Genomic DNA, 25814 nt, shown 5'->3' with positions numbered 1-25814 from the left:
TTCTTCTTTTTCTCCCAAAGACGAACCCCGGCTGGCCGGCCATCAATCTCTTTATCTGTGCCAGACTTAATTTCGTTTGTAGTCGTCTTCTAGATAATGCCACGAGTGTGGCTCAAGTAAGTGACATGGCCTGCGTCTGCACGGTTTAGGCTAGAAGGGATACAGCTTTGGCTATTGGGCATGCGCACATCAATCTAACGTTATAACATTTCGTTTTGTCTCATTTTCATCAACAAAAAATAAAGAGACATTTTAGCATAGATTTTATTTTGTAAACCATATTTATTCATCAACGATATTGTATTATACATTTAATTATAGTCATCGTTAATGTTGGGTTCGGGTCCACCTAAGTCGAGTCCAAGTCAAGTCCGAGTCTTTAACCATTCGAGTCCGAGTCCAACTAAACACTACTGTTTGTCAGTATCTTAACCTTGTTTTAACCTTTACAACTAGAATAAGGCAATGACAATTTAAATGTCACAAAAGCAAACCTCTATTGCATATTGCCATTTTGATTTGTGATTTCACACCATCTCATAATTAGTGTCCTGCTCAGCAAACAGTAATGTTACAGAAGTTATAGCTTATGTAATGTGACATATTTCAGAGTGAAATAGCTTTTAGATTGTGAAAAATTATAGGGCAGGACTTGACTTTATTTGTTGTTATATAGTAAATGTATCAATTCAATGGGGTGGGTAGGAAGCTTAGTGAATGAGACCTGAGGAGCAGAGAAAGCACCTCTTATCTCTGCGGCTGTGTTTTGGTTGTGTTTTGGGTTTTATATGACGAATGGTAAGACCTTAGACAGGGTCGATGGCATTCAATTTTTTGTTTCTTGGATGAAAATGAGGCTGCGAGGGTTAATGACAGTTTTTAAGTAGCAGTCTATGGAAGCCATGGAATAAAAGAGTAAAAAAAGTAAATCTGATTTTATATTTAAAAATTTCTCGATTCCGAGATTATATCTCAGAATTCTGGTAAGAAAAGTCATTCTCCCTTTTCTCTTTTCAGCTCAAAATTAATGAGTTTATATTAGGGCTGGGCGATTAATCGAAAAATAATCGAAATCGACATTCAGAACCTATAATCGTTAAAATTTTTCCAGGAAGATTATTTCAATTACTTTCCCTTTAAAAAACACAAGCGCTCCGTTCCGTTATTCCGCCGACATGTCGATGGAGAGCTTAAACAGTATTTATACAGTAAAAAGTATTTACAGGATATACAAGGGTAATTTTATTTAGAGGAGATACTGCTTATTTTCTACTTTTAATATGAAAAACATTGAAAATTATTTATTTTGTTTCCAATAGTGCAAGTTATTTATTTTCACTAATTTAAGAAAAATGTGACTTTTCGTTTTAAGCAATGCTTGCTTTAATTTCAGTTGTTCAACACTGATGTTCAATTAATAATCATAGATCGTAGATAGTGTGTTTCCTTCAATTATTTTAAAATCAAGTAATGCACCCTTCATCCAAAAATCTCTCACTTGTAATATGTGAGCATATTTATTGTACAAAACTTGTCAGTGAACTATGAGGGCAAAAAAATAAATATTATATAAATATAATTAAATATAATTTTATTAATAAATAAAATACTCGTTCATTAATCGTAATCGGGTTAAAATGTTCAATTAATCGAGATTTTGATTCTAAGCCAAATTGCCCAGCCCTAGTTTATATCCTACACTTCTGGCATTTTTCCCCTCATAACTGACAAACTCACTACTGTTGAGGTAAATTGAGTTATAAAGTCTGAAATACAACATATAATAAAAAAAAATTCTGAATTGTGAGATAAAATAGGTAAATGTATATGCAGCAGGTTTATGCTGCTGTGCTGTCGCTTTAAGACCGAACGCACAGATCATATATTTTGACACATCTGTATTTCTCCCAACTGTTCAAATTAACTCAAGACAAAACCGACTGTATTTGCATGAATAATCTCCAAGATGGTGCATTTTGACATTACTTTTTGTGTAAGCGTTTAGCAATAACATGCAAAAGAATGCTTAATTCAGCATTCACATGCTGACTGATGGTGCGTTCACACCGGACACGACTTGCGCGTAGTTGAACGCTTGAACATTTGAGTTTACTCGCGCCATTCGCGCGGTAAAATTCGCGTCATTCGCGCGTGACATTTTCTTCACAACAGACGCGAATTCGCGTCATGGGAGGGGCCACTCGTCAGCGGGAAAGTAGTTGTAAAATAGGTGAATGAGCTCAATTTGCCAGCTTTAGCTTGCTTATAGTCTCAATATGTATGTATATGTAGGTCAAATTGAGTAAAGAGCGTTTTTTAAAACTAACCAGATTGTCCGACCTCCTCACTCACTTTCTTCCTAGCAAGATCCTTTTTTATTCCTGTTTCTACAAAAGTCCAAAGATGTATCGTACAGCTCCGAGTAACCACAGACAGCAACGGTGATTTTGTCCGCCATTGTTGTTTCGGATTTCTGCCTCCGTCACTACTAGAGCAAGCTCCTGATTGGTTAACGCGGCGCGGATTTTCGCCAAAGTTCAGATTTTTGAACTCGCGCGAATGGCGCGGCAATCGCTTGAAACGCTCAATGCGCGCCGCTTCATTCGCGCCGCAGGATGGCTATTCGCGTCTTTGCATTGACTTAACATGTAAATCACTCGCGCTTGCCGCTTCATTCGCGTCCGGTGTGAACGCACCTTGAGAGGTGCTTTCGCATTCGGTGAGCACGCTTTGGGTGTGTGTATGCAAAGAAACCAGCAGGCTTTCAAGTGCTGGCAAGACTTTTAAGCGCATGCCATTAATTCCCGAGTCCGAAAAGCAAGAGTCCGAGTCAAAATGCATCCGAGTCCGCTAAAAACTGTACTCGAGACCAGACTCGAGTCCGAGTACCCAAACTCTAGTCATCGTCACATGACCAGCATTTACGTTTCGTCTCCTATTTGTCACGTGATAAAGGTTCGTTGACGACAATATTTAGTCACAATTTTCGTTGTCGAAAGCAACACTCCATGATTGACATCCCTATACCATGCAATTAGAAACTAGTTTTAATTTCATGACAACTACAAATGCTATGCATGTCATGGTACACACCTCACTAGGTTTGATATAATAATCATCATCACTTTGTTTCAGCTGTCTGTTTTTACACTACATACACCATTTAAGCCCTTCTCTCCTCCTTTCTAGAGTTCCCTTTCTTCCAGGCACACCCGACATGTACACGCACTGCGACTTCATCTGATGATCCCTCTTTCTCATACAGCCCTGCATGCGTGCGTGAACACACACACACACACTGCGACAGTATGAGTTGGCAGCGATGTAGAGACCCACTGTATCCATAGCAACCCTTCTCTGAACAGATCATCTCTGTGGTTATAAAGGATGCCTGGATCTTCCAGAACAGAACTTTCAAGCAATCAGAGGCCTAAAAATCATTCTAAAATTTAATTCATTGGATTCCTTTTTCTGTTTATATCTCTGCTGAAGGTGAAGATGGAACAGGGTCACACATAAAAAACACAGTATGTAAAGAGAGAAAAGAAATGCAGAAAAGGAAGCACGTCGACACATCATGATAGGTGTCTATTATGCATCAGATCATGAGCATGAACATACTCAAATGAGCTGAAGCAGACATACCCTTGATGTTAAAACCTAGATCTTCTCCACAACCTCACGTTTTGATGACTTACCCGATGTCATCACGGTAGACACGGGAGATCAGCACCTCGCCCTTGTGGTTGTAGATGAAGAGTCCTCCGATCATGGTGGTGGTCTCACTCAGTGTTCATCGGCCATGCTGGAAAACTGAATAAAGAGGCGGAGCCAAGCTGTCAGTCACTGGTCAGAGAACTCAACAAAAAATAAGGACACACAACACATCTGTAATCAAAATTTTATATTTAAAACAATAATCTCAACATGAATTGTGACCCTGGACCACAAAACCAGTCATAAGGTTAAATTTGACAAAACTGAGATTTATACATCATATGAAAGCTCAATAAATAAGCTTTCTATTGATGTATGGTTTGTTAGGATAGGACAATATTTGGCCGAGATACAGCTATTTGAAATCAGAAATCTGAGGATGCAAAAAAATCAAAAAGACTGAGAAAATCACCTTTAAAGTTGTCCAAATTAGGTTCTTAACAATGCATATTACAAATCAAAAATTACATTGATATGTTTACAGAAGGAATTTTACAAAAAATCTTCATGGAACGTGAACTTTACTTAATTTCTTAATGATTTTTGGCATAAAAGAAAAATCAAAAATTTTGACCCATACAATGTATTTTTGGCTATTGCTACAAATATACCCCAGCGACTTAAGACTGGTTTTGTGGTCCAGGGTCACAATTTATGAATTTGACTGCACTCTTGTCACCTCTGAGCCTCATTAAACATATGAAAATACACCTACAAGCCACTTTTGTGTTCTTCTGTTCTTCCTCTGTAGTAAAAATAAATGTTAATACTGATTTTACTGAACGTATTCTTAATCTACTTGTTCTTATTCTGTTGTTTTAATTATACATTTTTAAAAAAGTTTAAAAATATATAATTTTTACAAATTTACATAAAAGATTACATTTTTAATATAGTTGGCAAAAATGCCATTACAAAGGTAAAAACTAAATTCCCCTGTAAATAACTTTAAGGAGCCAAATATCACCTCATAATGGAAAGTAATTTTTTATTTTATCAGATTTTTTGATTATTTATTAAAAGGTTCTAAAATTTTGACTGTGCTTCAAAAAAAATTTAAGAAAAGTAAGAGTAGAGCCCTGGATCCATACAGGTGAAAGTTAGAGACGGTAAGTTTTGAATGCTTATATCTTCTAAATGTGAACCTGTCACTAACTTGAGTGCGGGCAAGACAGGACAGAGTTCACTTTGACACACTTGCATGTGTCAAAATGCCCGTCTTTGCAAGTATCCTCGTAAACACAGTAATTTAGGTCTTAGGTGAAAGCAAACAGATGAGAAATAAAACCGTGTGCAACAGTATACTGGATCCGGGCAGTGAAAAGGTGTTTTTGCAGCATTTTTAAGCATTCAATCACTTTATACAATGTATGTAGTATTTTTTTATTTTTTTTTTGTCCTATATTTCTTATAATTAGTTTCTTTTAATCATTGACTGTTTACTTGTCTTCAGTGAAGTTGAGTTTTGTTTTGTTTTTTAATTTAGGCCAGTATTATAGAACTATGAAATTTTTATAGTATTCAACGTTTGATATCATAAAGACCTTAATAATAGACAAAAAATAAATATAATGTGATACATATCCATAATGTGAAGCGTCAAGCTCATTTTAGCCAGTTCCGATTGACTAATGCTTGACCTTATAAAGTCTATGTATTATGTTTGATACATGGGTTTCTAAGTCCTCTAAATTATCAACATGATCAACTTGGATGAAAAGGCTGTTGTACACAATCTCATCTGTCTTCTGAGTGATAGTTTACACTTTTTTTTAGCAAGTAGCCTTTTAGTAACTGTAAAAAAAAAAACAAAAAAAAAACAAAACTTAAGTGTCTTTTTGCTATGAAATTTTTACTGATTTTATAAAGTAAATGCAAGAATAACTTCATATTGCTAGTTTTATTTCAGGATGAACACTTACTGGACTGAAGCAACTTTTTTTCCATCAATAAATGAAACTTTATTAAAAATGATGTTAAAATAAAATGATGAATCAGCTTTTGAGGGACTTTTATTTATTCATACAATCATCACTGTATTGCATTGCATTATATGTTTTGCCCACATTACAAACTACACAGCCTTTTAATGATAAAATTAAACATTTAAATATTACCTTACCAAGACACATTACTGAGATGAAGAGCAACAACTGATACACAAGCATTTTATGCAAGCAGTCTGCTATATGTAAGAAAAAAACGAATAGAGGGTTTGCACCTACATCACGATTTGGTCTGTTACGTGGATACGTGGCAATATTGGCGATACTTGGATGTAAACAACAGCATGGATTGCACAGTTAATGTAATACTAAATATGCTAATTTCTGCTGTCTTAACCATGGAAAAATGTGTGGAAGCTGCTAAATCACATAGAGAAGGACTTAGTAAGCAGGAAAGGGCACAATATTTTGACAAACTAAAGTTAATAGGTGGTAAAGATACATAAGAGCAGTATTAATTAACATATTAATCTAATATTTCACCTAACCGCCTGGAAATAATAAGAACAAACATGAAAGTTGTCAAGATTCTTTCCCTGGAAATCCTGGTTCAGTCTGACTAACCACAAATGCCCTATATTCCACAGACAGTTTTGAACTCCTTGATTTCTTATAACTTTCAGCAGTCTACAGTACTGTAAATGTTTTTTGCGATCCGACCGAATAGTGCAGCCCAAAGCATGACAATAATTGATCATTTTCAGCGGCAATAATCAGCTAAATCTGCAGTTTTCATACGTTTTCAGAATTTCATCTTACCTTTTGGCCATATAAACATCACCAACTTGTCCAAATTGCATATTTTCACTCAGTCTGGCCTTCTAAATAAAACTGATGCATTTTTCCTCCTCAACGCTATATGAGCCAAACAATCCTATTATGCACCAAATATGATTCAAAGCAAAACATGCAAGCATTTAACAGCTCAATTTCTGATTGTTTCATGTCAGGTTTTAATTCAAACTGACTGACACACACATCTGTCTGAATGACAGGAACAAAAAAGAGCTGATGTAATTCTGAACCTGAACCACCTCATGCAAATGTAACCTCTGCAATGAATTACGAGAGAAATTAACATTCATATAAAACCAGATTACATAGCCTGCACACAAGATTACACCTAACTCGACAACACATCAATGAAAAACTGTCAAAACAGTATCAGACTTTATTAATATGTTTGCATATTCATAAGAACATGATGAATATTTTGACGATGGTGATGTCATTTCTCAGCTCTACAGCATCCATCATGGCTGCTGATGAAAAAAAAGAAGAAGAGTTCACTAGGCATTTCTTGTATAAGATTTCTATCATTTCCGATAATGATTTTTAATTCATATGTAATTTTTCGTAATTCTCTGCCGCATACATCATGTCTGCGGTTGGAGCCTCAGACCAGCCCACTGCGACTGTCTGTCTCGCCTCGCAATCTCAAGACACTAATACATATAAATACATGCTATATCATAACATCGACAAAACAGATTTTGATATTTCATTTCAAATATTTCGTCCGAGATGGACCGATAGTAAAGGTATGTGGCCCCAGCCGCAACTCCTTCCATTCAAACGTACAGACGTCACGTTTTTAAACTCATTAAATTATGTTTTCTTTCATTATCACATCCTAAGTACTTCATATTATTCATTTATCATATTTCCATCCGCGAACCTAACGTAAAACACCCGCGTCCGGCTGATTAGCTGGTTAAGCTAACTAGCCCAGCTCGGTTGTGTCACGACTGACCAGACCGGTGGATTCACTCCCTCACCTCTGTGTGTCTGTCTCTCTGTGTCCCTCCGAAGCGGACCGGCTGAGCAGAGACAGGTGTGTCCGGTTCCGACCGAAGCTCCGTGTTATTGAGCGTATTTGATGTTTCAGGCTGCGGTCACCGTTCACTCATGAATCCAAGATGTCGCCCGCTGCTCCCACCCTCTGCAGCCGTCAGCTGACACGCGCGCGCGCACACACACACACACACACACACACACACACACACACACACACACACACACATGTTGGGTTCACGATGTTACTGAGCACGTCCCATAGACACGACACGATTGGTTTTTAGCGGAGTTGATGGTATTAGCTAAACTCTGATAAAAGGGACACTTTATTTGTGTACATTTGAAATGTAGATAAGCCTTTAGTAGCAGGTAACCAACAAAAACACAGCTTAAGTAAATGTTAAAAGTTTAAAGGGGGCATAACACACATATTTTCACCCAATCTTATGGTATTCTTAAGTACCTATAGAGTAGTACTAAATCCTTCTTATCTCAAAAAATCTTTAGTTTTAGCATATTTACAAAAGAAAGATACAGTTTTATGACTCTCTCCGAAAACAGCCAAGCTCCTGAAGGCGCGCTGTGGGCGGAGCTAAAGATTGACGAGAACTCGTGCCGATTGCCTACAAAACACAGACATTTGATGCCATTTTACTTACCATCTGCAGTTCTGAATCATGACCGGGATCTTTTATAACTGGGACCGCTCCATCTTTCAGTATCAAACGATGTGCAAATCCAGCGTTGAACTGGGCCTTGTTTATAAAACGTTTGTCAACAAACACACTTGCAAAACTCCGTTTCTACCCCTGCATCATCCACTGTTCTCCGGGAAGCTGAGCCAGGTTATCTTTGCCTTACAACCAAAACCACACTTCTTTAGCGACATTCTTCTCGAGTGAGTCCCGTGCAGCATTGCAGCCAAACGAAGTGCGTTGATGTGCGCACTCTTGTTCTTGCTCTGGGCAATGTGTGCGCGGGCACGCTCTTTTGGGAGTTCCACCCTTCAGGACGTCATGAAGAGCCATGATCTTTCCGAAACTTGTAAGAATCTCAGAAATGTGTATTCAGCACAGAAATACTCTGTTATACGTCCAAATCGTTTTTTGAAACATTGGCCATGTTTAGCATGAGAATCTAACTCTTTAACAGTGTAAATAACTTATCATGCATTAAACAGCATTGGACACCCCGCCCCCTTTAAAGGGGTCATCGGATGCCTATTTTCCACAAGTTCATATGATTCTTTAGGGTCTTAATGAAAAGTCTATAATATACTTTGGTTAAAAATTCTCAAAAGTAGTGTAATAAAACACCCTTTTTTCCTTGTCAAAATCAGCTCTGAAAAAATCAATTAATTTTATTGCATGGTCCCTTTAAATGCAAATGAGCTCTGCTCGCCCCGCCCCTCTCTGCTGTGGGATTATGAGCTGTAATGTTTACTTTAGCCACATTTAGTCACGTTTAGCAGTGAAACTTGCCAACAAGCACATTATTAAGAAAGGCCGTTTGCAAAAATGCATAAAAAACCCTTATACTCACTTCTATCAGGAACAATTCACACAAACATAGATGCATATGTAGATCGGGATCGGTGCTTTCCTTTTTAAAAACAAAAGCAACATCATCCTCTGCGTCTTCAGCGGCTCAGATGTCGGGAGTAAATGACGACTGCTATTCATTATTTCATCCAACAACAGAACACCTCAATCACTCAATCAGAGACATTCTTGTCTTCTCCTGCACCTGAGTCACACAATGGCGATCGGAATCGGACTGTTTGAGCTCGGTGATGGCGGGTCTAAGGTAAAGCACTCATGTCAATCAACTACCGTGGGAGCGGCCTCTGTCTGTGTGTCGTCACACCGACAATAAGCTTAGAATGACCTGATTTTAAAAAGGGGATTTTACCTTTAAAGATTAAAAAAATACCACTGGGTGCATTTTTTTATCATTGTAGGGTGGTTGTGTACACAAACTGCCAACACACATTAATGTTCAAACAACATGTAAAAGTGAGTTTTGCATCCGATGACCCCTTTAAGTAAAGAATAAATGCCTTTGTTAAAAAGATGTGTGGCAGGACTAGGAAAGCCAGTGCTGTAGTGTTAGCTGAAAAAATGTCCAAAAAAACCCTATAATGGAAATGTAAGGAATTTCTCACAAGTTTTAATTGTTGAATAATGAAATAGTTGCAATAGTCTCAACAAGCTGCATGATTTTTTTCTGTCTGTAGCACAAAGAATCCAGGATGAGAGTGCCATACAGGTTACATGCTCAAGTTTCATTTATAGGGTTAAGGTTTGTTTATAAAGTGTGAAGTGTGTTCATTATGTGTAAGTGGTTCAGTCTGAGTTGTATATAATATTACGACTTGTCCCTGGATTTTGCTTTGATACGGTGGAAACATAAATCACAGAACAGCTCTTCTGAGTGCCAAAGAGAATGAAATACATTTTCCTCCCTTCAACACTGGCAGACTGTCAGAATCAGTGTGGGAAAACTTGCTCTATGAGAATAAAACCCACCCATCATTTTCTACAACCTTAAATGAAGCATGAGTGAAAGCTAGCTATGATGTCACCCAAGCACACATAAAATTCCCTTGTGTTTCTTGAGAAAAAGAAGTGCTTACAGTGAGGAAAAAAAAAAAAATTGATCCCCTGCTGATTTTGTATGTTTGCCCACTGACAAAGAAATGATCAGTCTATAATTTTAATGGTAGGTTTATTTGAACAGAGACAGAATAACGACAAAAAAATCCAGAAAAGCACATTTCAAAAAAGTTAGGCCCCGTCCATTGTCCATTAGATGCGATGCAGTTGTCCCCTTAGCAGAAAAACACCCCCAAAGCATAATGTTTCCACCTCCATGTTTGACGGTGGGGATGGTGTTCTTGGGGTCATAGTCAGCATTCCTCCTCTTCCAAACACGGCGAGTTGAGTTGATGCCAAAGAGCTTGATTTTGGTCTCATCTGACCACAACACTTTCACCCAGTTCTCCTCTGAATCATTCAGATGTTTACTGGCAAACTTCAGACGGGCATGTACATGCGCTTTCTTGAGCAGGGGGACCTTGCGGGCGCTGCAGGAGTTAATCCTTCATGGCATAGTGTGTTACCAATTGTTTTTGGTCCCAGCTGCTTTGAGATCATTGCTAAGATCCTCCTGTGTAGTTCTGGGCTGATTCCTCACCGTTCTCATGCTCATTGAAACTCCACGAGGTGAGATCTTGCATGGAGCTCCAGACAGTTATTTTGTGTTTCTTCCATTTGTGAATAATGAACTGTTGTCACCTTCGGGTGTTCTTGTAGCCCATTCCAGTCTTGTGTAGGTCTACAATCTTGTCCCTGACATCCTTGGACAGCTCTTTGGTCTTGGCCATGGTGGAGAGTTTGGAATCTGATTGATTGATTGCTTCTGTGGACAGGTGTCTTTTATACAGGTAACAAGCTGAGATTAGGAGCACTTCCTTTAAAAGGGTGCTCCTAATCTCAGCTCTTTACCTGTATAAAAGACACCTGGCAGCCAGAAATCTTGATGACTGATAGGGGATCAAATACTTATTTCACTCATTAAAATGCAAATCAATGTAGAACTTTTTCGAAATGTGTTTTTCTGGATTCTGGATGGTTTTTTGTCTCTCACTGTTAAAATAAACCTACCATTAAAATTATAGGCTGATCATTTTTTTGTCAGTGGGCAAACATCAAAATCAGCAGGGGATCAAATATTTTTTTTCCCTCACTGTACTTCTATTGAATTTGCACTTGTACTGTACTAAAATGCCACTTAAGTGCACTTCAAAAGACACTTTCATGCCTGTTTCTTAACTGTACCTTACGTGAGGGTGAGTTAAGAACATTTAGGGTGAGCATTTTACTCACCCTCATGCCATCCTAGGAGTATATGACTTTCTTCTTTCAGACAGAGTTACAATCATTCAGTTATATAAAAAAAAGTCATGAAGTTTTAAATATAGATATTTTTCGTACATAAATGCATCAATTCACTTTTATTAACCCCCTGGAGCCATGTGGAGTACTTTTATGATAGATGGATGCACTTTATTATGTTTATGGACTTCAAAATCTCAACAGCCATTCACTGCCATTATAAAGCTTGGAAGAGCCAGGACATTTTTAAATATAACTCTGATTGTATTTGTCTGAAAGAAGAAAGTCATACACAATTAGGATGGCCTGAGGATGAGTAAATCATGGGGTCATTTTCATTTTTGGGTGAACTATTCCTTTAATACAAATGTAAACAGTATTTGCAAATAACATGCAATCAGGAGTCTAAGGTGTTCTGTAATTAGTACTATTTTTAAAAGTGTGCTACAGTGTGTTTCTTTTTAACAAGGGGGTGTTTGCTAAAAAACATACTCTTTGGTTGTAAGTTTTAAGGAATCACGTTAGGGTTTTGTCTTGTCTTCATGCCTGAAGAAGAATACAAGTGATTTTCTTTTCATACAAACACCAAAAAGATTCACACTCAGTGTTTAGGCAATAAACTATATTTATAAATAAAACAATTTGTTTTGTTTTGTCTTAAAACAGTGTACAGTGAGTATTAAATTGAAGCATTCAATACTATCTGTTTCCAATAATTAAAAATGTTATAAATGCATCTGAGGGGAAAAAAGGCAGGTTAACAGAGAAACAATGAAGCAGAGTGCTGATAGTTAATGATGACAGACATTAACATAGTAAGTACTGTGTTGTTTGGGGAAGAGTGAGAGAGTGAAGAGAGCTGCTCCTCATCATTTAATAATAATAACAATAGTGCATCATCAGGTTCATTCAGGGCTGCTGATAATATTAAAAATCACTCTTGGAGGTTTAGTACATGTATCTCCCAATTGAAATTCTTCAAATCAATATCAAACCATAATCGACTTGATTTACATATTCAATAAATCTCCCTGGTCTTATTGTGCACAGTTCATCAGTTTAGGTTATTAAAACAACAAAACAGATGAAAAAACATCATGCATCATGTTTAATAAATTCATTTTAACCCAAAGAGTAAGGCAGACTTTTAAAGTCCTGTCTGTAAACTTAAAAACTCTCTCTCTCACTCTCCACAATTATTAGCAGGAAATTAAAGTCATAAATATAAAACAGTTGCCAAAGATTCTATCCTTTGATAGCGTTTGTCTTTTTAAAATCATTAAAAACTTATTTGTTCATCCTTAAAAAGCACATTTACTCTTCTCATGCTTTTCTATACCACTTAAAGGTTTAGTTCGCCCAAAATTGAAAATTCTGTCATTAATTACTCATTTTCAAAACACAAGTTAAATTTTTTTAATCAAGTCCTAGAGCTTCCTGACTCTCCATAGAAAACAAGGGTGCTACCACGTTCAAGGTCCAGAAAGGTACCAAGAACATCGCCAAAATAGCAAAATAGCATTGACAAAAATTAACCGTAATTTTATGAAGCTATAAAAAAATCTTTTTGTGCGCAAAGAAAACAGCTAAAACACTTTTATTTGTTTTTCGTTTGTTTTTGTCTTCTTTGCACACAAAAAGTATTCCCATAGCGTCATAAAATTACAGTTGAATAGGGCTTAATTCGAATTGACTATTCAGTTTTTAAAAATCCTCAAATTTATTTTACCCACGTTCAGTAACTGTAAGAAAATTACTGTGGCAATAGCATTTCTGTGGTAAAGATATGGCCAAATAATAAAGATTAAGTTGACATTTGACTTAAATGTTGATTAATCAATATTAAACAAGGATTAGATCGCGCAGTGAAGTGTAAAAACAATCGCCAGGCCTTTGGCGCCCTCTGCAGGCCTTTGATGTAATGTGTAATGTACTTTAGCTCTATTGCTTATAATGCATTGTGTATTATTTCAATTATGTATAATTTCATTTATTTTGTGCAATAAAACCGTATGGTTTCTTGCTTTTAATTCTTTATTTTTTCAACTATTATTGTTTCATTGCTATTATATATGTATTTTAAGTCATTTTAAAGGCTATTTTTCACTTACATCTATTTTATTACCACAAAAAAATAATAATTATAGGGCCCTATGATATCCGTTTTATTTCCAAATTAATTTTTTTCCATTTAAATTTTTCTATACTCTGTTTTAATAGTTAAATAAATTTTTTACAGTATTATTTTAACTAAATTCTTTTCCATTACTTTTCTGGATTCCATTTTAATGGTTCCATTACAGTAAACTTGTAGATTTGTTTTGTGGGAAATTAGTAGTTTAGAATAATCGATATGAAAATAGTCGTTAGTGGCAGTCCTACAGTTGAACCACTGATGTCACATGGACTATTTTAAGTCCTTACTTTGTTTCTGTGCCTTGAACATGGTAGGACCCTTGCTGTCTGAAGGCTCAGAAAGCTCTCTGATAATTTCTCTGATAAATAATTTCATTTGTGGTCCGAAGATTGAACGAAGGTCTTATGGGTTTGGAACGACATGAGAGTCATTAATGCCAAAATGTTCATTTTTTGGGTGAACTATCCATTCAATTTAGTTCATCTTTGATTGAAAAACATATCTTGAGGTTAATAAACCTGTCAGAGGACAAAAATGTAAAAAATGCAGGTAAAGTACATAAAAAGTACACAAAACCCAGCAAGCATTCACCTTCATCACTGCATCACACAGAGTCTCTGAGGGCATCATGGGATACGTGATCTGTTCCAGTTTTCTTCACTGAAGAAAGTGCAAGCCACAGGACACAGGAGGGACATTGGGAGGGACACTCACCCACTAAAATGTCAATGCATCTCTTTCTCGTCTTCCTCCCTAATCTTTCTTTGCTTTCACAGTGCCTCAAGCATGTGAGTTGACCCTCGGGGTCACCTAAAGCTCATCACATGACGTCGACGAAGAACTCACTGGGGTTCCCCATGGCCATGCGGAAGGATTGGCGTGAGGCCGTGAGTTCGGGTGGCACTGAAGACAGGTCTCGGTCTGGAGGAGAGCCCGGCGCTGCTGTTACAGGTGTCTGTGGCTGTGGAGGGAGGCCGGGCGCTGCACACACCAGGCTCTGAACGCTCCGGATGGTGTGTGAGCTACGCACGCTGTGTTCACTAAGGGCTGCTGCAGAGCGCTCACTGGGAGCCTTCTCTCTTTTCTCAGACTCGCTGCCGCTGCCGGATCGACCTCCGGACTCTTGCGGTCCAGCCGCTGCTTTTGCATCGTTTTTGCTGCCGCTGCGATTCGAGCCACTGCTTCGACTGCCTGTGAGCAAAATGAAAGAAAGGAAAGTGAGACTTTCTGTTTTCAGGCATTTTTTCATGAATTCCCTTTGTAATTGGATCAGGTATAATTAAGCAGAAGAGTCAAATACAGGGTCCGAAAACTGCCATTAAGTGGCAATATTTGCCCCCTGGAAGTGATTTCTATTTGTAAACAAAGCCAAAAGTTTACCTTGCAGAATCTGCTAAATGTTAATTATTTTATCAAAATAAGAGGAATCATACAAAATGCATGCCATTTTTTATTTAGTGCTGATCTAAATAAGATATTTCACATAAAAGACGTTTACATATAGTCCACAAGAGAAAACAATAGTTGAATTGATAAAAATGACCCTGTTCAAAAGTTCACATACACTTGATTCTTAATACTGTGTTGTTACCTGCATTTTTTGTTTAGTGATTGTTTAGTTCACAAGTACCTTATTTGTCCTAAACAGTTAAGCTGTCTGCTGTTCTTCAGAAAAATCCTTCAGGTCCCACAAATTCTTTGGTTTTTCAGCATTTTTGTGTATTTGAACCCTTTCCAACAATGACTGTATGATGTTGAGATCCATCTTTTCACACTGAGGACAACTGAGGGACTCATATGCAGCTATTACATAAGGTTCAAACGCTCACTGATGCTTCTGAAGGAAACACAATGCATTGAGTCAGGGGTGTAAACTTTTGCCTAAATATGTGACCCTGGACCACAAAACCAGTCATAAGGTAAAATTTTACAAAACTGAGATATATACATCATATGAAAGCTCAATAAATAAGCTTTCTATTGATATATGATTTGTTAGGATAGGACAATATTTGGCCGAGATACATCTTTTGGAAAATCTGGAATCTAAGGGTGCAAAAAAAATCAAAATACTGAGAAAATCACCTTTAAAGTTGTCCAAATTAAGTTCTTAACAATGCATATTACTAATCAAAAATTACATTTTGATAGGTTTACAGTAGGAATTTTACAAAAAATCTTCATGGAACATGATCTTTACTTAATTTCCTAATGATTTTTGACATAAAAGAAAAATCAATAATTTTGACCCATACAATGTATTTTTGGCTATTGCTACAAACATACCCCAGCGACTTAAGACTGGTTTTGTGGTCCAGGGTCACATATCTTCTTTTTTCATTTTGTACTGCTCTCCAGAAGATACAAATAAAAAAATCTAATAAGTTGAATTTACCCTGATTTTCAAATTCAAAAAGTTTTCACCCCTGGCTCTTAATGAATCGTGTTTCCTTCTGAAGCATCAGTGAGTGTCTGAACCTTCTGTAATAGTTGCATGAGTCTTTTCACACTGAGGACAACTGAGGGACTCATGCACAATTACAGATGGTTCAAATGCTCACTGATTCTTTTGAAGGAAACACAATGCATTTAAAGCAGGAGGTGAAAACTTTTGAACATAATCAAAATGTGTAAATTATTTTTTTTTTTTGCCAAAACATAATTTATTTTCATTTGGTACTGCCCTTCAGAAGCTACAGAAGATACTTGCATGTCTTCCAGAAGACAAAATAAGTTATATTTCCTGTGATCCTAAATTCGAAAAGTTAATGCATCGTTTTACCTTCTAAAGCATCAGTGAGCATTTGAACCTTCTGTTATAGTTCAGTATGAGTCCCTCAGTTGTTTCCTTTATTAAAAACAGAAATATTTTATTACAAATTTATTAGAAATGTCTTTACTGTCACTTTTTATCATTGTAATGCTTCCTTGCTAAATGAAAATATTTATTTGCTGTTGTTTTTTTCTTTTTTATTTAAAGGTTACTTACCCCAAACATAGACTATAGTGGAGAAGAAAGCAGTTCTTTTAAATTCTAATAATATTTACCAATATTATTGTTTTTACTGTATTTCTGATCAAGTAAATGCAGTCTTGATGAGAACAAGAGACTTCTTTCGACATAAAAAGTCAAATTATTAGTGGTACTCTCATGACCGCATGTCGGAAGAGAAGAAATTGTTGAATGAAGTTGTTATTTTTGTTTTCTTTGCGCACATAAGGTATTCTTGTAGCTTCGTAACATTACGGTTGAACCTCTGATGTCAAATTGACTATTTTAACCATGTCCTTACTACCTTTCTGGACCTTGAACGTGTTAGTTGCATTGCTGTCTATGCAGGGTCAGAAAGCTCTCAGATTTCATCAAAAGCATCTTCATTTGTGTTACAAAGATGAAAGTCTTACGGCTTTGGAACGACATGAGAGTGAGTAATTAATGACAGAATTTTCATTTTTGTGTGAACTGTTTCTTTAATTTCCACCCCTGATTGAACACAGTCTCACCTTCGCTGTGCGGGCTGCCAGCGCTGCCGCCCCCTGCAGGAAAGTTGTAGCTGGGGTCGTGCACAGGGTGGGGATTATACGGGTGAGGGATCGGGTACTGATAAGGGAACGTGAGCGGCCAGGGAGCTACACCAGGGTGAGGCAACGGAGCCAGAGTGTCCTGGTCAGAAGCCCCACTAGAACCGTCATGGTCATGCAAGGTCAGACTGGCCATATCTGAGACACAAGAGGAACAAACAAGAGGGAATAGTGTTTACTCCAAATGAATGAATAAAAGATGTTTTAATGTGAAAGAGTGGGGGGAAACAGAAGAACTAAAAACCAGGAACCTACTGCCACACAGGTCGCCGAAGATGTAATAGCACTGTTCAGAGAAGGTGATCTTGTTGACAGTGTGCCGGATGTAACCAGCTTTTAGCAAATTGCTGGCATATTTGCGTGCCTCCCGTCTGTCAGTAAAGCCCTCGACGTGATGATAGAGCCAATCCACCACATCTGAACCTGAGAGGAAAACAAATATTCTACTTTTGAACAGTTTTCAGAATATCCACATCCATGAATGGTGTCATCCATTTATGGCAAATACTTTAATGGACTCTACCAATCAGTGGCGGGACCATATGCAAAAAATCTGTATGGGCTCCAACTCGGTTTACTTGTTGATTTTTCTTAAGTACATAACGGTACGCGAGTATTCACAAGCTGTTTTATTTACGGTATAAATGCTTGGAAATAATAATGAACGTTTTCAAGTCCATTCATTGTTTGTAGCATGCAAGTCTCAGCCAATAAATTCTGACAATTTTATGATAAAATGCAAACAATAAATGTGTTTTTATGACACTTTTTCATTTGTAGTGAGATAAAGATATATTCGCCTCAGATCAAGCGGCATGTAAACCGATGATCCTTTCCTTTTTAATATTTGCAGCACGAAATAAACATGAAAAAATATTTGAATGCATGTTTAAAAAAAAATAAAAATAAATACTATGTCTCATTAAATCGGCCAGAGTTAAAACATTTTGTGAGTAAGTCATATTAATAGTAACATAACATTTAGCCTACCTCAGAAAAGCCAACAAGCCTATAACTTTGCCAACATTGTTTTATATTTCTCATAGATCAGCCTGTTAACTGAGTTGAAGCCTACGGTTTTTTGCTGTTTTGTAATATTAAATGTGACAGGTTGGATTCCACAGACTTTTTATGTTATTTTATTTATTTATTTATTTTTGAACAGAGTAGGTGGAATTTTCACAGTAAATTTATGCAATATAACATCATTTAAAGTAGTAATTCAAACCATTCTATAGATATATTTATCATGTCTGTGAGGCAAATATTATATTTTTGTGAAGCGCTCCTCCTCAAAACAGAGATGGCAGAAAGCGCATGTTTGTTTTCTTCAGCTATTTTACAAAAGCACAACATTTTGTTGATATTGTGAGTGCACACAAATAAAAGTAGACTTTTTGCAGTTCCGAAAGATATTACTCTTACCTTTATGTGCAAAAATGATGGCGTATTTTAGGTTCCCACTCTTATTAAGAAAAAAATACAAGTAATCGCGCTGTGTTTCCATGTCCTGCAATGCACACTTTAGATTCCACTCTCCGCACAAACGATTGGATATGCGCACATTTATCTAGGTTAAATGTTTAAATTAATATTGTGAAATGCATCAAGTGTTTTGTCTGTAAATTTTATTTTAGGCAAGTTAATTTGAGAAGGCTAAATTAATCAAACATGCTCAACTCATTGCCGCTGGCCGCTTGGTTGTTACTGAATTTAACAAACATAAAATGTTCCATACATATTTCTAAATGAACTTAATAAAGAAATGAAACTAAATCTAGCCACTTTTCCATTAGTGTTTGCCATTTTGTTTTGTTTGCACACAAACATTTTTTCACGTAGCTTCATAACATTACGGTTGAACCACTGATGTCACATGGACTATTTTATCGATGTCCTTACTACCTTTATTGGCCTTGAAAGTGGTAGTTACATTGCTGTCTATGGAGGGTCAGAAAGCTCTCGGATTCCATCAAAAAAAATATCGTCATTCAGGGTTCGAAATTGCTTGCATATGCTCCCAAAATTGAATCTGCGCGACCTCAAATTATATTTGGCAGCATTTGTGCGAGTGCAAGAAATTGTTGTGGTGCGACTTGGTTTCATTTCTTTACAAAACATTCATTAGCCTAACTACTGTGATGTTTGATTGTGTACAATTAAAAGGTCTCCACAATCTGCTTTTGAAGAAATCTACTATATTTCGTGCTACAGCGCACATTCTGTCAGATACAATTCTGGCGCCTCCGTCTTAATATACTGTAGAACGCGGCATACATTCACATCAGATGATAACTCAGCGGAAGAGTTGCACTCACGCAGGTGCATAATTTCCACTGGGGACACGCTTTTCAAAATCCTGTTTGCGTCCTCCCACTTTCAAATGTTTTGTTAAAGTAATCTCTTGTATTGTAGAATGCAAGTTCAGCGCCGCCAAGAGTTTCGCGCAATCGTTAAAATGAAACCAAAAGTAAAACGTGCATTCAAAAGCATTTTTAATACCCCAAGTTTAGAGATCGACTCCCAAATGCGCCCAAATTAGTCTACATAAAATATCTAGGCTGTTATTAGTATGTGGGCTATACTAAGTTGTGTAGTTGTCTATAGCTCTGTATCATGCTTGAAAAAATCGGTATCTGTTTGCATTTTGAATATTGAAAGAGTAGCCTACTTTGATTATGGCTGCATTTATTGTCTACACGACTAAGAAAGAACTATGTCGTTTATTTTTTGTTATTTATACTGTAGATTGTTTTAAAATGCAATTCCCTTTAATTTAAATGGCTGTACCTATAATAGAGAAAAGGAACATCTTGTTTATGTACTCATATTTTCATTAATTCTTGTCCCTTGCTTCAATCGTAAAATAAATATATGAAGGCTTTCAGAATCAGCCCATTTGCAAAACATTGGCAATCAGAATCAGTCATGAAGAATCAAAATAGCTGCATTACTAAAAAGAAATTGAGTGCTCCTAAAATTTTTTTGGTGCTCCTAACTTGAACTTTTTGCACCAGTGCTACCAAGTAAAAAAGTTAATTTTGAGCCCTGTCATTTGTGTTCCGAAGGTGAACGAAGGTCTTACGGGTTTGGAATGATATGAGGGTGAGTAATTAATGACAGAATTTGTCTTTTTGGCTGAACTATCCCTTTAATTTTTAAGAGTGGGGGTGCAGTTTTACCTATGAAGGCGTTGGGGATGGTGATCTTCAGCCACATTCTGTCTCGCACCTCCAGGCCTGACTCTGAAGATGCCATTGCTTTGGCTACTGCTGCCATGTCGCTGTGTATGGACAGATGGAAATCCTCGAAACCTGCAGAGTAAAGCACAGTGAGACCGTGCACAACCGTTCACAGACGTGAGTGAATTGCAAAGATGTGCTCTGAACATCTAGGTGTTCTAGCCATTATCAACTGATTTAGAAAGAGTTTCTGATCAATCTAATTACCCTTGTGAAAAAGAAATGTTCTTAATTGTACTTGTAGTGTACTTCAAATCTTTACACACCTAAGTACACTTTTAAAAAGTGCACTTTGCATTTTGCTTTGCTTTTTGTTTAAATAATCTTTTACACTTATTTTAATGTATTGACTAACATACTAATGCACATGTAAAGTATTTGATTATGATTTTAACAGTTGTCCTCACATTTAAAGTTAATATATTTTGAATGTGCTAAATTGCAACTTCATTGTTAGAAATGTGTGATTACATATATATTTAAATACTGTATACAACCAGTCAAAATTTTTAATGTTTTAAAGAAGTCTCTTCTGCTCACAAAGCCTGCATTTATTAGATCCAATGTACAGCAAAAACAGTGAAATTTTGAAATATTTTTACTATTTAAAATAACTGTTTTATGTTTGAATATATTTTAAAATGTAATTTATTCCTGTGATCAAAGCTGAATTTTTAGCATCATAACTCCAGTCACACGATCCTTCAGAAATTATTATAATATTCAGATTTTCTGTTCAAGAAACATTTATTATTATTATTATTATTATTATTAATATTTAAAACAGTTGATCAGGATTCTTTGATGAATAGAAAGATCCAAAGATCAGCATTTATCTAAAAAAAAAAGCTTTTTTAACATTATATATGGAAGTAAAATACTGACAAATGTTTTTGAAGCAAAACAGGGTGCTGTATAGCACTAACTGAAATAAAATGCATGGTGTTAACAGTGCTTGCATTTTAAGGTTGTGCAATTCAACATGGGTGGATATTTAGGCTGTGAATTTTTCAAGTGGAAACATAAAATTTCATTTGTAAAATTTTCAATGTTAATAATACAGATTATTTTAAAATACAACTTTCACAATTGCATTGTTTACAATTTCAATATTAAATATTCATATTATTTTAAAATACAAATTTAACAATTGCAGTGTTCAAAATTTCAATACTAAATAATTTCAATACAACCTTTGATACTTGACAGGACATTTCGGTGCGTATTATTTCGCTTCCAAAAATTCAGCGATTCAAATTCGCCAAGCAATTCGATGCTACACATCCGGGTATGGCAGGAAGAGCAATTGAGCATCGATACAAAATCGACGCCTGTTGCTTTCCGCTTCACCAGCAGGTGGTGAAAGCGAGTCTTGCTGAGACCATTGCGGTCCGTGTACCTTTTATTCATTTATGAAATAAGCAGAAATTATATATATATATATATTAACTAACTCTGTTCACACAAATATTTATTTGTTTAGTTAAATATTTAATTTTATGGTATAGTTTTTAATCTGAGTAGCCTGCTGTACCCAGACAGCTCAAAGGAGAACAGATCAATGTTCAGTCAAGTGTTTCTTTTAGACATTATGCTCAGTTTGGGATAAGCGATGGTAAGTGCAAATACTGTAATGCAAATAGGCTGAATACCGAGGGTGGAGTATTTAATTTTTACTGTACTATCATAGCCACGGGAACGTTTCATTTTGCCAGCTTTGCCACTTATTATAAATGTGGACAGTGTATATGCTTAAGTAAAATGTTGATATCAGTTATATAATAAGTAATGGCTTGAAAAGTCGGTGTTTCACGGTGGTCGGCCATCCACCAACGTAGGCTACTTGCCCACGTCCCACCTTTCGTTTTTTTTTATAAAAATTGTATAATAAAATATTTTTTATAGAAATGATATCAATGTAGTTAAGCGGAACAACAGACAATCGTCCGCTTCAGGACGATACAGCAGGTGCAACAGCGCACGAGACGAGTGATCCTGCGAGATGATTGACACAACAATTAATATAGATAGATAGATAGATAGATAGATAGATAGATAGATAGATAGATAGATAGATAGATAGATAGATAGATAGATAAAGTATAAAATAGCAGGGTTTTTTTTTCGTTTAAACTGTCTTTTTTAACTCTAGCCTAATATTTTATTTCCCTGGGCCCACCCAGTTGGTGAGCAATCGGTGGATGGCCGAAAGTCCGTGAAACACCGATTCTGCACAAGCCTATCTAGCTATTGATCAACATTTTACCTAAGCATCTAGGCTGTGCAGATTTAACCTAAATTTCAGCAAAATAAAACGTTTCTGTGGCTATATTGGTATATGTATATTACCTGCAGGCACCTATATTTTCTTCTTAATTAACAAAAGTTCACTTTGCGCTCTTGGCTTCTGCCTCCTCTATGGTCCTGTCAATCATCTCGCTGGATCGCTCGTCTGGCCAGCTGTTGCTCGTGCTGTATGTAACACCGTGAAAAGCGACTTTTTAAAGTGTTATTTTTATCTAGCTGATGTCAACATTTTACTTGAGCATCTATGCACACTTATAATAACTTAAATCCTGGCGAAATTAAACGTTCTTGTGGCTATGATATACAGTACCTACAATAAAAACATAATTTTCCACCCTGGGTAACCTTCAGTCGATTTGCATTACAGTATTTGCACTTACCATCGCTTGTCCAAAACTGAGTATAATGTCTAAAAGATACTCAGATTAAAAAAAAAAAAAAAAAAAAAAACATACAGCAAAATAAAACATGCTGGGTGCAGATTAATATTTATGAAATAAATATTTCTGTGAAAAGAGTTAGAGAAGAAAGCCTAGTCAGAGGACTATCGTCTTGTTGACTCTCCTTTTAATAGAAACAGCAGGTATGCGATCGTTAAAAAAAATAAAAAATCAAGAAATAACGCGACCAAAGCTGTAAATTATTTTAAAGCCTTTATTCTATTGTTTGATTAATTTGTAACTATTTACTTCTTATGTACATTTCTTATGTGATTTTCTAATTGCTTTTCCAATTTTATTATGATTATTTTTAACTTTAGTTATATTATATTTTGATGTAATAAATGTTATTGCACTTGTATGTTTGTTGTTTTAAAGACTGCAAAAGAATTAAAATAAATAACGATCTTTTATTTTGTTGAACGAACAATGGATGGGGTCTCTATGGCTCTGGATGGAGTCACCGGTTTTTCGTTGTCTGAACAAATAAAAAAATGAATAAAGGAGCCGTTTTCTTATTTCTGCTTATTTCATTTCAAATTACAAATCAAATGAATAAAAGGTACACGGACTGGACCGCAATGGTCTCAGCAAGACTCGCTTTCACCACCTGCTGGTGAAGCGGAAAGCAACAGGCGTCGATTTTGTATCGATGCTCAATTGCTCTTCCTGCCATACCCGGATGTGTAGCATCGAATTGCTTGGCGAATTTGAATCGCTGAATTTTTGGAAGCGAAATAATACGCACCGAAATGTCCTGTCAAGTATCAAAGGTTGTATTGAAATTATTTAGTATTGAAATTTTGAACACTGCAATTGTTAAATTTGTATTTTAAAATAATATGAATATTTAATATTGAAATTGTAAACAATGCAATTGTGAAAGTTGTATTTTAAAATAATCTGTATTATTAACATTGAAAATTTTACAAATGAAATTTTATGTTTCCACTTGAAAAATTCACAGCCTAAATATCCACCCATGTTGAATTGCACAACCTTAAAATGCAAGCACTGTTAATACCATGCATTTTATTTCAGTTAGTGCTATACAGCACCCTGTTTTGCTTCAAAAACATTTGTCAGTATTTTACTTCCATAATTATACACTATACCATTCAAAAGTTTGGAGTCAGGGGGAAGAAATTAATACTTTTTTTTAGCAAGGATGCTTTAAATTGATCAAAAGTGATGATAAAGACATTTATGATGTTACAAATGATTTCTATTTCTATTTTAAATGCTGTTCTTTTTATTCATCAAAGACTTGAAAAAAATCTACTCAGCTGTATTCAACATAATGATAATAATAATAATAATAAATGTTTCTTGAACAGTGTATTAGAATGATTTCTAAAGGATCATGTGACACTGAAGACTGGAGTAATGATGCTGAAAATGTTGCTTTGATCACAGAAATAAATTACATTTTGAAATATGTTAAAATAGAAAGCAGTTATTTTAAATGGTAAAAATATTTAAAATTTTAACTGTACTTTTGCTTGGTGAGCAAAACAGACTTATTTAAAAAACATTAAAAAATCTTACTATTCCAAAACTTTTGACTGGTAGTGTACATGGCATACAAGTTTCAATAAAAAAAGCCATTAAAGTATATTTTAATTTACCATAAATGCTTGTCAGTACATTCAGCAGTACACTTAAACCATATTTCCAAGAGAATAGCAGTAATTATGAAATTACATATAAAGATATACAATAAGCACTCTCAATATAATTTTGCATTTATTATATATTTGAACTGTAATAAATTTTCATTTATTTGTAAATAAAATGCAATTTAATATCTGAAAACATTACATTTAGTTCACACTACTATATTCTTTTAAAGTATTTAATTTCCGTATAAAAGTACTCTAAAAGTACTTTTTCACAAGGGCTGAAATTACTGCATAATTTCCTTTTTTTTAGAGTTTATGTATTTTATTCAAGACCAATCACAAATCTTTGATTTTTATTTGACACACTCAGTTGTTAAGGGCTGCGATCACAACACAGTAAGCAGTGGGTTGGCAGGTGAAGTCATCCTCTGGCGACAGACAGCGGGCACAGCAGAGGTGGATTATGGGAAGGGTGGGTGGATAAACACTTACGCTCAGTCTCTGGAATGGAGCTTGTGATGGAGGAGCTGGTGGAGGTGATTGTGCTCATGGAAGGGCTCATACCGTACACTGGGTACGCCCCCGTCATAGCGGCAGTGTGAGACACCCAGGCAGCAGGGTCTATGGGACGGATCGGCTCACCTGAACAAACACAGGGGGAGTGAACAGATGCCTGGTCACTTTAGATGCTAACAAAGAGGTCACAAACTGTAAAGGAAATTTATTTAATTTTAACTGGAAGTGAAATGTTGTGAACACCACTTCATGTTGACTTGGAAAGAATAGTTCACCCAAAAAATGAAAATTTACTCATCCTCAGGCCATCTAAGATTAAGATGAGTTTCGAGAGTTTGTTAAAATAGGGTGACCATACGTTCTCTTTTCCCCTGGACAAAAAATGCGTCCAGCCGGGATTCCCTAAATTGCCTAAAATGTCTGGGATTCGACTTTTGCTTTCTACAGTCACCATTCATTGTGTGCGTTTTTGTATTAAAGCCTTGCATGACTGTATTCTTAATCCCGCTTCCACAAGCATTCTAATAATAAATATAATTTCCGCGCATCACA

At 36.0% G+C, this 25814-nt stretch overlaps 2 protein-coding genes and 1 long non-coding RNA gene across 3 annotated transcripts in view; 1 reads left to right on the top strand and 2 right to left on the bottom strand.

Annotated features, from left to right (window-relative positions):
• LOC141346148 (rho GTPase-activating protein 42-like) overlaps positions 1–3519 on the top strand; it is a 62587-nt gene extending 59068 nt beyond the window's left edge. Inside the window, exons 18-19 of the mRNA XM_073851062.1 lie at positions 21–116; positions 3493–3519. Coding sequence (XP_073707163.1) covers positions 21–116; positions 3493–3519 — 123 coding nt within the window. The remainder of the gene's footprint in view (positions 1–20; positions 117–3492) is intronic.
• LOC141345190 (uncharacterized) overlaps positions 1–7687 on the bottom strand; it is a 172966-nt gene extending 165279 nt beyond the window's left edge. Inside the window, exons 1-2 of the long non-coding RNA XR_012356970.1 lie at positions 7502–7687; positions 3699–3813 (exon numbers count right to left, since the gene is read on the bottom strand). This is a non-coding gene — a long non-coding RNA (uncharacterized lncRNA). The remainder of the gene's footprint in view (positions 1–3698; positions 3814–7501) is intronic.
• A 4344-nt stretch (positions 7688–12031) lies between these two features.
• The window catches only part of dvl3b (dishevelled segment polarity protein 3b), a 68751-nt gene continuing 54968 nt past the window's right edge, over positions 12032–25814 (bottom strand). The window contains exons 11-15 of the mRNA XM_073850316.1: positions 25239–25388; positions 20318–20449; positions 17391–17558; positions 17058–17273; positions 12032–14744 (exon numbers count right to left, since the gene is read on the bottom strand). Coding sequence (XP_073706417.1) covers positions 14374–14744; positions 17058–17273; positions 17391–17558; positions 20318–20449; positions 25239–25388 — 1037 coding nt within the window. The 3' untranslated portion in view covers positions 12032–14373. The remainder of the gene's footprint in view (positions 14745–17057; positions 17274–17390; positions 17559–20317; positions 20450–25238; positions 25389–25814) is intronic.

Source organism: Garra rufa, chromosome 11 (assembly GCF_049309525.1).
Source record: "Garra rufa chromosome 11, GarRuf1.0, whole genome shotgun sequence".
In the NCBI taxonomy this organism is placed as follows: Eukaryota; Metazoa; Chordata; class Actinopteri; order Cypriniformes; family Cyprinidae; genus Garra; species Garra rufa.
Note: the sequence above shows the minus strand (reverse complement) of the source record. Positions and strands in the feature narration are given on the sequence as shown.